The sequence below is a fragment of the Lutra lutra genome, chromosome 15 (genome assembly GCF_902655055.1).
Source record: "Lutra lutra chromosome 15, mLutLut1.2, whole genome shotgun sequence".
NCBI lineage: Eukaryota > Metazoa > Chordata > Mammalia > Carnivora > Mustelidae > Lutra > Lutra lutra.
This window is the reverse complement of record NC_062292.1, coordinates 32512950-32525691: the sequence shown is the minus strand read 5'-3', so window position 1 is coordinate 32525691 and position 12742 is coordinate 32512950. Positions and strand designations below refer to the sequence as shown.

The 12742-nt window shown below is 34.8% G+C and overlaps 1 protein-coding gene and 1 pseudogene across 5 annotated transcripts in view; both read left to right on the top strand.

Annotated features, from left to right (window-relative positions):
* RCOR3 (REST corepressor 3) overlaps positions 1 to 12742 on the top strand; it is a 54071-nt gene that overhangs the window by 28188 nt on the left and 13141 nt on the right. For all 5 annotated transcript variants that reach the window (XM_047704034.1, XM_047704032.1, XM_047704035.1 and 2 more), the window contains exon 9: positions 7115 to 7192. In XM_047704034.1, the coding sequence (XP_047559990.1) occupies positions 7115 to 7192 (78 nt within the window). The remainder of the gene's footprint in view (positions 1 to 7114; positions 7193 to 12742) is intronic.
* Positions 312 to 4022, top strand: LOC125086227 (vesicle transport protein GOT1B-like; annotated as a pseudogene).

Sequence of the window (12742 nt, the reverse complement as noted above, 5' to 3'; positions counted from 1 at the left end):
CAAATTCAAAGATGCCTCTGTCTATTCTAAATTTGAATCCCAGCATTGTTACTGGTTAGCTCTGTGATATTGGGAAATAATAGCATTTCTCTCAGCTTCAGTTTTATATCTATGAAATTAAGGATAAAATACTCATACTTCTCTTGCAGGTTGTTAGGAGTTGGTTGAGATGTTACTGGCAGATTTTTGAGCTGGCTCTGGCACATTTTGAATGCTCAGTGAATAATGGCTGCTCTCTTCATCCTCCTCATTATCACCAATAGTAGCTGCCGTGGTATTATAAATATATCATCATCATAATCAGGTTAATCATGGTTAAGAGTCAAGATCTAGGGTCAGTGAATGTAAATTTTAACCTTAGCTACATTGTCTAGTTCCTTGGGGGAGCTGGTTAACTCTTCTTCTTCTTCTACTTTTTTTTTTTTTAATTTTTATTTATTTTTTAAATTTCTTTTTAGTGTCTGGTTAATTCTTAACTCAGCTTCCTCATCTTGAAATGTAGATAATATTATGATGCTTGGGAGAAATTAAACAGGTAATATATGAAAAGTGCTTATGACAGTGCATAGCACATAGTAAGTACTCAGCTAATGGTTGCTCTTTGGTCGCTGGCCTTTTTACTCATTTTTTCCCCTCTCATTTTCAGAAACAGATAGGTTTCTGTTGTTTTCCCTATCCCTTAGACCTCGTAACTCTTCTAAGTCTGTGCTTTCTTAGTCTGTATCAAGCAGTCTTACACTATATGCCAGTGACTTCTGAATCTACTTCTCAGGCTGTGACTTTTCTCCCAAGTTCTGTATTGCTGTATCTCTAGCTACCTGCTGGGCATCTCATCTTACCCCTTAAAGATGGTTTTTCTCTGTTCCCTGTCTGTTGAAACATGAGAATCTGCTTTGATTTATCCCTTATTATCACATCCCCCACCACACAAATCCAAGTAGTAAACTAGTTATGTAAGTTTACCTGAGAAATTTTATTTAAATTAGTCCCCTTATTTTTTTTTTTTTTTTATGTTTATCACATATTATATTATATTATGAATATCATATCCATACATATAATATGAAATATTATGGTGCAGTTAAAATGTATAAGTGAGAGTTACATGTTTTGAAATGAACCAAAATGTTAAGTCAAATAAGTAAATTTCAAACAGTACAACCCTCATTCAGTCTGCTGAAATACGTTGGTTGGCTTGAAGTGCATGAGAAAACCCCTAAACTCTCACATGATTGTGCTGGAGAGCGTGAAGTCATTTAGAAGACCTTTCAGATGAGTTTGGATATCCTTCTTTGATACTATGCCAAAACTCAAGAAGTGGTGGTTTCTTAAAAGTTAGTTGTAATGTGAAATCTGAAACTATATCAATGGGTTTTTGATACTTGGTTCTATTAAAATCCATTGTCTGTCTTGAACTTTGAATGGGATTGATGGCAAATCCATGTGTGATTTTGTAACACTATATATTGCTCTTTTGGAAAATACTGGTTCACTGAGTTATGTAAATCTTCTAATTTATGATACCTTTAATTATAAGATATTTTTAAAAAATCACATTAATAATATTACCAATGATCTCATCAGAAAAGGTTGTAAGTATTAAAGAGCTGTCAGACTTATGGGAACAGATGGGAGTTTTCTAAAATTCAAATATTTTAATTTGAGTCCTGATACTGTTAATTCTTTCCTTTGAAATGACAGGCTCATTTTATTCATTTTTGAGAAAAATGCCGGCGAAACACTGAAGTCTGAATAACCATAATTTTTCTGTCAGTTGTTCTTTTAGGTAAAAATGTTGTTGCATGAAAAAGTGGCTACTTCAGCTGGCAACTCAAGCACTCATATGTCTTTCCTCAGGACAGGCATCATGCTTTGGGATACAGCTGAAGTGTTCTATGTGTACAAGCCTTTTTTTTTTTTTTTTAAACACAGAGTAGCTAAAAGAAGTGCCCATGAGAGTCAAGATGTGATAGAGTTGATCATCCTTACTGTACTGCTCCATGAAATATATTTTTCAGGGAAACTTACCTTTTAAAAAAACATTGTTTTCTTTTGTTTCATGTGTGTGGTGGTTAAGAATCCAATGACTGCTAAAAGGGTTTGGTGCCACTACTTTGTTTCATGGGAATGCAAAGCGGTTTTACCCAGCATAGTTTTTGTATCATCAGTGCACATGCCGGGGCCGCGCTGAGTCATCCGCTGGGGTTCGCTTTCGGGAGCTTTTGTTCCCTGAGCGCTTGCAGAAAGTGGTTGATTTTCTGTTTCTGGAATTGCTGTTCTTCTTCTCTTCAATTTCCCGTTGGATTTGTAGGTGTTTACAATCTTTAGATAAGCTATTTAGCTGATCTCCCGCTACCCGAAGTAGTCTCAGCCTGCTACTTCTCCGCCATCTTGACTCCTCCCCTAGTCCCCTTATTTTTAATCCCATCCCTACTACCTTTGTTCAGGTCTTTATAACCTCTTACCTGACAATAACTGTCTTGTGGCTTCTCCTTGCTGTTCACTTTCGCTATAGCTCCATGCTAATACATTGTTGTCTGTGTTATTGTCTTAAAATACTGGTATGATCAAAATCATTCATTTTGAAGCTCTTCATTAATTTCTACTTGCCTTTAGCAGGTTACAGCAGAGATAGATAGGAATTGATCAAAAGATCTTGTTAAATTTAAAATTTGTTGTGAGTTAAGAAACCACTGAAGGATTTTAGAGAGAGGTATAACATTGTCTTATTTATATTTTCAACTGTATCCCTTCGCATTTTTTATTTTAGTCGTTGCTGTAGGGATTACAGTATGCATCTTCAGCCTACCATATCATCCTTGCTTAGGTATTACAATGTTATCCTTAGAGTTAATATTATACTACTTTATATAAAATGTAAGAATCCTGTAACAGTATAGTATGGGATCAAGATAGTTTTTCTTTATCCCAAATATTCATATTTATCTCTTGACCCTGGTTATTCACCCAAACAGCTCTTATATTTCTCTTTTCTTATCCAACAAACTTCTTGAATAAATACCTACCATTTTAGCTTCCTCTGCTTTCTTACCATCACATATTCTCTGACCCTTCCGGTGTAATTTCTGCCCCATACACCATCCCAGTTCTACCACTGGAAAAAGCTATCTGAAGTTTATTTATTAACCAATTGCCAGGTTTTGTGCCCTCTTCTTAGTTCTTATTTCTCTTGAATCTGTCACTGCTCATTAATATCTGACACTGACTACCACTTCTTCCTTCTTGGAATTCCTTTCCTTTGGCTTTTATGACACCAGGCTCTCTAATGTATGTAGTAGGTCTTTGACTGAATGCTTGGCCTTTAGTTGAACAATGAACATGTGCACAATTCCCATCTTCCAAACCATAGCACTCTTTGTTTTTAGAGAACTTATAAAACACTTTGCCTGTAATATCTTTAAAAAGATTTCAAGTAGTCTTGAAGCTGGGTTAGGGGTGGCTGCAACTTTCCCAAAGATGTGGCGGCTCTTGCCTGATCTGCTTCCAAGCTTCTTTTCTCCTAACTTTGCGTCATGCTCTGAGGTTCTATCGCCATTGCCCTCACCAATGCAGCCGTGATCTTCCTCATGGACACCCAGAAAATTGGAATGGGATTAACAGGATATAGAATATTTTTCCTTTGGAATGATTCTCTTATTTGATGAAGCACTATTGGCTCTTGGTAATGCTTTCTTTGTAGCTGGCTTGGCTTTTGTAATTGGTTTACAAAGAGCATTCAGATTCTTCTAGAAACCTAAAATGAAAGCTACAGGGTTTTTCATGGGTGGCATATTTGTAATTCTTATTGGTTGGCCTTTGATAGGCATGATCTTTGAAATTTATGGATTCTTTCTCATGTTCAAGGGCTTCTTTCCTATGGTCGTTGGCTTTATAGGAAGAGTGACAGTCTTTGAGTTCATCTTGAATCTACCTGGAATTTTTAGATAAAAGTTGGAGAGAGCAACAATATGGCAGAAAGACAAGCGAATGGAGACTCATTTAAAATATTGTATTATTTATAAAGCCCTTTGAAGAATATTCAGCACAAAATTAAATTACATGAAATAGCTTGTAAGGTTCTTTACAGAAGTTTAAAACGTAGAGCCTACCAGGTACCAATAGCAGTTAACCAGCCGTGAGAACCAAGTCTTCTAAGAAGTCAGTGAGCAGACTGAAGGAGGGTAATCTGTGTTATAATACATACTGAAACTCTTGAAGTCAATTTTTAATTGTCTTTCTGCAGTGTGTAAAATATAGCCAGCCTTGGAGAACTGTAGTGTCTATTTCTTTTCTTTTTCTTTTGAAGATGCAGGAACATCCATAGGCATTTGTTTTTTAGAAATGTCCACTGAAATTGCAAAAATATTTCCTGTTGCACTGTCTCAGAAAGTAATACATGAGTTAGATTGCATGATGTCATTTTTGTGTATTAAAACCAAGGAAAACTCAGTTTGATGAATGACTATTTTTTGTAAACATAGGGTTAAAATGTTTTAAATTGCTCAAAATTTTTTAAAATAGGGAGTAAAATACACTCAGTTGCCTGTACCATACTCTATCCTTAACCCTACTACTTCACTTATAGCATATTTTTATTATAAAGGATCTTTTTTAAAATCTTAAACTTTCTTGGTTAGTCATTTGATGTGTGACATAGTAAAGGTTTGCACTTTTAGGTTTACAAATTCTACTATTTTTATATCTCAGACACACCTCATATGAAAACAGTGTCCAAACTGACTCAGAGCTCTGACACCCGCCCTAGTTATCTGTTCCTCCTCTGCCTTCCCTGTCACGGTGATTAGTACCACATACACTCAGTTACTCAAGCCCATGGCCAGAGTTATCCTTTATTCTTCCTTCTCCCAAATTCTCCCTATCAAGTGTTTACAAACACATCTTAGTTTTTGTTTCCAGGTTGTTTCATTTATCCATCTGTGTGCCACCCCAATGATTACTTCATTCCTGCTGTTTCATTTGAAGTCCCCAGTGTTTCTCATCTGGACTGTTAAATTAATTTTCATCTTCTTCATTCCATTCCATTCTCCAAATTATTACTGGACTTATCATTCTAAAACGCAAATATGGTTACCTTGCTCCCTTGCTTAAAAATTCTTTAGGTCGAGGCACCTGGGTGGCTCAGTTAAGTGTTTCCGTTCTGATCATGATCTCAGGGTTGTGAGATTGAGGCCAACGTGAGCTCCACACTGAGCACTGAATCTGCTTGTCCCTCTCCCTCAGCTCTTCCCCGCAAGCGTGCACATGCTCTCTCAAATAAATAAATAAACAAATGAATAAAATCTTTTCTTCAGTCTTTAGGCAGAATTCAGATTGTCTGTTTTGTCCCAGCATAACTCTTCCTACATGCTGTTCTGCCTGAAAGGCATTTCCTGCCAAACCTTGCCTACTTGCTTAATTCTTTTTAATCCTTTGAAACTAAATTTGGGTGTCATCTCCTTTGGAAAACTTACCCTATTTTCCCTATTACCCATGTGTGTTAACATGAATACAAAATATTTGCTCTCTTTTCTCTCTTCCTCCAAGTCTACATTAGGTGTTTTAGCTTTCTTATATTTTTATATTTATATATTTTTATATAATATATATATATTTATATAAATATATAAATATTTTTATATTTATACTTTTATATTTATTTATCTCCCCACTAATCTGTAAATCCTTAAGGAATTTACGTTTTTACATTTTATCTTTGTATATATAACATGGTTGGCCAACTAACTACATTTGAATCAACCTAGATTTTTACATTTTAGCTGTGTTAAAATCTCTGAGAAAAAAAATTCACAAGTCACTTTATAAATATTTGATTGTTCATACTGGAGGGGGAAAAAAAAAAGCAAACCAAGAAAAACATGTAAACAAATGAAGAAACAAAAATCTTAATCCTTAATATTCTAGGTAAAGATTAATAATATCTAGTAGAATGATAGTTAAAAACTTGGCATGGTTCACATTCAGGTTCTGCTGCATCTGTCTATAGCATAGGGAAAGTTTCTTGACTTCTTTGTGCCCTGCCTTCCTCATCTGTAAAATGGGTACTGTAAAAGTAGAGTCAGTTCTGCTATAATGCTTATTTTGAAAACATGAATTTGTTCCAACACAATTAATATACTAGGGAACAATTTGAGTATAATGTGAATTTTGCATTTGCTTATATTTTATTTTTATCAGTGGAAAACTGACCTAGCTGAGTATATATCCAAACACTTCATATGTGTACCAGTTCTCTCAATTCACTATATGTTATGAACCACACACATCTATAGCTGGCGTTAAAATTTTTCATTTGATTTCAAATAACCCTTCTCCTACCATTTCCCAGTAACTCACATGGTGCAACTATTAGACACTTCTATAAGTAACCTGAGGTCTTTTCTAAGGTAAAGTGCCATCTTTATTGTAGCCTTTGTAAATTTCTTTATTATTTAGAATGCATAAATCTGCTATCATTTTTATGAGGTTCCTGTCTTTTTTTTTTTTATTTGTCACTGATGAAGTTTCTCAGTGTTGGGTCCCAGGCTCTGTTTCCCCATAAGTCCTGTGGTTTTTATTGTGCAATTTTGCCTAGTAGGGTGATTTTTGAGAAGGCCTATGTCAGGTTATAGCAGAACTGATTATACTTACTTAACAAAGTAGTAGTGAGAATTAAGTGATTTATTACATGTGAGGCACCAACAATGATGCTTAACCTAATAAACACCTAATATTATCCACTTGCATCATTATTATTCTTATTGGGATAATTGTTATTTTTATCCAGACATTATAGTAATGAGCAATACTGATGGAATTTAATTCCTCTGTATACCATTTGTCTTATAACAGACATTGTTAAAAAATACTCAAATATTTGTAGACTGTTTATTGGCCTACTAGAGATATATTAGTTATACATATATAATTAGTTAATATATATAGTTTCTTGATGTGGATATTAGTTGCATGGCCCCAAGTGTGGTAAAATGTAATTGTCTGTCCTCCTGAAATAAAATTTAAGACGGATTTGGTATATATCCTTTTCACTTACTGAGGACTCAGATGTTTACCTAAGAATGAGATCTGATTCATATTTTGGGTTATTTTTTTGAAGGTTCAGAATGCTAAACAAGTAAACAGTGCACTTAAACAGAAAATGGAAGGTGGAATTGAAGAATTCAAACCTCCTGAGGTATGTTATTGAAGAGTATGTGACTAAGTATGGCGAAACCTTATTCTTTGAATTATATCCAGTATTTACTGTTTTGGTCACATATGTTGTTAATACTTTGAAGATATCATAGCGTGGGTAATTTGTCATGTCTCTATTTTGTTATTTAGATAGTCTTTTGAGACTTGGATAATGATTTAAGTGAAGTCATTTCTTTCCTGCGGTTAGCAATACATATCAAGCAAAGTAAGTAGGGAAAAACAGCTATACAGGTAGGCCCAGTGCACATGAAAACGGAAGGTAATTGATAAGCAAACCAGTATGTTTCTGGGTCTGCAGCAGTGTTTGCTCAAAGCCTTTTCCTACCTATGTGAATTTGTAAAACAGCAAGAAAAAGAACATAAGAAAAGGAGTTCGTTTAACAATTTTAACAATTTTTTTAAGGTATTTGTCTTTTGACTCAGATTTTTAATGAGGATTTTAGTATGTGGACTTAACATTCTTGTACTCCTGTCCCTGAAAATTTGAAATCTAAGAACGAGATATAGATTAACCATTTTCTCAGTTCTTCCCTCTGTTTCCTCTGAAACCTAATATATATTTGATACTTGTGATAATTATAGGAGTACTTAAATGCCTGTAATTCCAATCAAGTCTTTTCACAGAAGCTCCTATTGTAAATCTTTTCTCTTGTTTCTTTTTTTTAAGATTTGTATGCTGTGCTTCATATCCTGGACTTGCCTTTTTTATGTATTTAATAATCAAAATAATCCTTATTTGGTCCTAATGGGATGTCCCCCCAATCACAAATTGCCTGAAATACCTACAAATGAAATATGCATGAGGGGCTTGGGGGGAGGGCAGCAAGGTTGCCGGGAGGGCTTTGGAATGAATGCAGCAGATGTTGTCTCACTCATTAGAATCTTTCAGGAAGGAAGAATCCTTAGGAATAAAGTTGTTCTTGGGGTTTTTTTTTGTTTTGCTTTGAATGGTCTCTTTCATGAAGGTTAGATAATGAGAAAGAATGAAATATACATAGACTAATATACCATCTCATTCCAAACCCCACAAGTAAACTGACATTCAAGTGACATTTTTATTTATTGAACAATAGTAATACAAAGAATACTACTTTATATTATTGTAACAAAAATTATTTTAAATTTTATATTAAAATTATTTAAATTTCATATCTATGCATTAAGATGCATAAAATCCAAAAGCTTTAAATGCCTGTAATTTTGTAACTTAAAAAATTAAATTAAAAAATTATATTAGAGATTAAAAATAGGGGAATACCATAAAGAACTTTATGTCAATAAATTAAAAAATTTAAACAAAGCTTAGAAATTTGTAGGAAAATATATCTTCCCAAAATTATCTTAAGAAGGAAGGCCTGATAAGTTTATAGTCATTAAATAAAATGAAGGAACAGTTAACATTTTTTTCATAAGAAAATACTAGGCCCAGACAGTTTTACCGAAAAAGTCTACCAAATTTTCAAGGAAACAATGATTCTAACCTCAAATTTTCCAAAAAAACGGAAGGATAGCTTCACTCATTAACATTACATAAAAGTAAGACATGAAAGTGCAATAACATAACTGTATGTTATCTCATTTGATGCTCACATAAATTCCAAGAAGTAGATGAAGCAAATACTATTTTCATTGACAAATCCCCCTGGGCCTCAGAGAGGTTAACTGGCTTGATCAACATCAAATCTAGTAAATAGTGAAATTTTGACTATATTTCATAGTCTTAGAATCCAGATGGAGTCCAAGATTCATTTCCTGCTCACTCTTACTTTTGTAAGTTTTCATTTTATAGCAAAATTGTGTATTATTTCTCACATTTAAATGCGGTTTGGGGTTAGAGTTATCAGACATATATGACATCTTTTGAATTTTTCTAAAAATAATGATCCAAATGAAACAACCAGAATCTTAACACTCTACCATCCATACACTGAAGTTTGAATATTAGTTTGAGGTTGATTTATTGAACTCATATGACTCGAAAAATATATGTAGGTTTATTATCTAGAAAACAGGATATATTTATATTTATCATGTCATATCTGTTGCTTTGCAGGGAAAAATAACCTGAATAGATCTATTTCAAAATACTAAATTAACAGTCTTAGTAAAGACCTTGAAAAATCATGTAATCGATCACCTTTTCTTTAGGTTAGATAGAATTTCTACCTAATATGTAATAAAAGAAATTTCATTAACCATTAGAACAGTAGGCTACTAAGTGATGTAACTCAACTGAAAGTAAACAGGTACTAAGATGCTTTACTTACTCTTTTCGTTGTATTTGTTCTTTTCACTTAGGAAAAAAATTGGTGAAGAAAGTTTATTCACTCCCATAAGTATTGTTCACTTATTTCATGTAAGGCACTGTTTTAGGCACTATGGGAAATTTGGGTAGATTTTTCCATCTGCCTTAAAAAAAGAACTGTCTAGATATTATAAGACAAACTGATTAAAGTTGTGTGATAGATTTATAAGTAAAAAGCTACAGGAAAACAAGTGGTAATTACTCATTCTTGTTAGGATAATCAGGGAAGACTTCCCTAACGGGGAATGTTTCAGCTGAGGTTTGAAGGATGAGTAGGAGTTTTGCACATACAAAAAGGGCAACAAAGGAAATAATATGAACAATGGTTTGGTATTGAACAGTATATTCAAAATACATATAAATCCTGTGAAGGAGAAAATCAGTCAAGGGGCATTCCCTGAGCACTTATGTGCGCATCGTGGTGCTGATTACCACTGAGAATTTAGTGGAGGTGTAAAACAGTTTTCTTTCATGAAGAGTATTGTCTACTTAGGAAGGCAAAGTTGGACGCTGAGTAGGAGTGAATGTGGTAAATGAGAGATGTTAACAGGATTGAGTTCAACAGGGACTTCTTTATGATAGAAATCAGTGGGCAAGGGCTAAAGTGTGAAAGTCTGAGAGCTAGGAAGAGAAGTTTTCCTTTTAAATTAGTTCAAATGTGAAGACCCTGTAGTTTCTTCCATACAGGAAGCATATAATGGGAATTTTTAATTTTAGGAAGGTTATCCTGGCAGTATTATACAGGCTAAGTTGGAAACTTTACAGCTGCTAAAATACTAAGCATGTGAGTGATAAAGTAAATGGTAAAAGGCATTTTGGGTACAGTCAGGTGATAGTTGTAGGAGTGGACAGCTAGTGATAAATCCAAAGAACATTGCAAAATAGAAAATAATATATCTATTTGAAAGTATGTAAGAGTGTTGTGGGGAGTGGTGGCCTGTGGGGTTATGCTTTGATTTGTTTTGGTTGGAGGTAGGAAGGAGACGAGGGACAAGGAGATTAATGAAACCAGGAAGGAAGAAACTAAAAAAGGAGTGCTTTTTGGAGCTAGAAATTTCCCCATCTTTTGATGTTTTCATGCATGGGTAGGTGACATCCTTTCATTAAGCAGTTGGATGGAAGGTTTAACTTGGTGTCCTTTTCTAATTCTTTCAACTCAAAGATAGTGTGAATCTATTACTGACAAAAATGGGAAAGATGAGAGGACTAATTTAGTAGGGAAAGGATGCAGTAAAGATGCCGAATTCATGAGGGATGTCATCGATTGTTCTAAAAGGCTCTTTGGGGCCTTTCGTATTATTGTTTTTTTTTTATTTTTTATTTTTTATTTTTTATTTATTTATTTGACAGAGATCACAAGTAGGCAGAGAGGCAGGCAGAGAGAGCGAGAGGGGGAAGCAGGATCCCCGCTGAGCAGAGAGCCCAATGCGGGGCTCGATCCCAGGACCCCGAGATCATGACCCGGGCTGAAGGCAGAGGCCCAATCCACTGAGCCACCCGGGCGCCCCGTATTATTAGTTTTATAACTGTTATATATTGGATCATTTTAGTTTAGATTAGTATTTCATTATGATAAAAAGAAACAGTATGATAAAAAGAACAGTATTTCCGTCTGGGGTTTGCTGTAGAAAAATGTTCTCAGTTATACTACCTAGCTAACCATAACAACTACACAATTCTAAATTCCAAGATACATCCTAGTTGTCCTTTCTGTAAGTTAGACAAATCTCTACCAAAGTTTCTTGGGTTTAAAAGAGAATAGAAAAATCAGTAACTTGAAGGAATCTTACGTATTTAAAAAATTTTGACCCCATTTCACCTTCAGTCTTCCCTTTCTTCCACTGCTTCTGTTTTGTCATACGGACTCTAATGAATTAGAGTTTGCAGTTTCAACCCTCCTCCCTGCATTTTACCACTGAGGCTGCTGCTTAAAGGCTAACAGTGCTGCTAATGATCAAATTCCACAGCTCCGACTCATTTTTCTTGCCTTTTTCTCAGCCTTGACATAGATGACAACCTCTCTCTCTACCTTTAACTTTTGAGAGGGGATGTCCTTTGTAACTATCATGTTCCCTTTTCAGCTGTAGTTTTCCCTTCTATATGTAAATGTAAGCATTCTCCAAGCTTTTATCCTCAAAATTCACTTCTCTTCTCTTTGGAAACATACAAGCTCATCACTTAACTATACTAAAATTGTATCATATCTACCTTTAAATGGCACAAATGCAACTGCAGATATTAAGCCAAGTAAAAAGGAGTTATGTTTAGTAATAGCAAGTAGAGTAGAGCTGACAATCCTGCCTCAACTCCCATTTATCAAATGTTTCCTTGCAGAGTAAGCTGATAGAGGCCCGAACTGTGAATCCACTATTTCTTTAGAAGGCTTTAGCTTCCACAGGCCTCCTGTGCGAGCAGTCTCCTTGACTTGAAATTCTAGTATTTAAATATGTATTTGTTTTTCATTCAGTACTACCCTAAATTTCAACCAAAGCTTCATCTGGGATTAACTGAAAGACTTGGTCCATTTCAGTGCTGGAGGGATATCTGGCTGTGTGGACCTACTAAGCAATCATGTGCCTGTGTCCATGACCACCTTTGTAAGAACATTGCACTAGTAATTTGGAATTTAAAACAATTTTTTTTAAATTCATAGGCAGATTTTAGAACTTTATATGTAAGTAAGATATGACTCCATTGTTTTCCCTCATAAACATTTCCAAACCCTCAAAAGCTGTGTTTGCATAGATGAATCTATTTTAGCCTCAATTGGATCCTGAGCTCCACCTGAATGACCTCATTGTCAGTGAATCCCAGGTTACCATCATCATCTCAGTCTTGCCTTCCTGCACCTCCCCAATCAGCATTTCATAACATCTTAGGTCCTTAACAGCACCACTCTTCTACCAGCTCTCCAGGCTTAAAGTCTTATTCTGATCAGAATCCTACTCTTCTCCTTCTGTTCCCTCCCCCCAAAAATCTATTGCTTATTAAATTTAGTGTGAACTCATTGACCTTGATATGTAAGGACACTTCCAGAAGTGGTGGAACTAAACATCTTAAACTTAACTAAACTTAACTAAACATCACCAACTTTCAAGACATTATTTATCACTTCTTCCTAATTGTTGATCCTGTTGTTGCCTGTACATGGTGTGTCTTCTCCTGATCTTTGCATTTCAGAAACTTATCATGTTCTTTAACCCGCTTCCATGTCTGTCCCTTCCA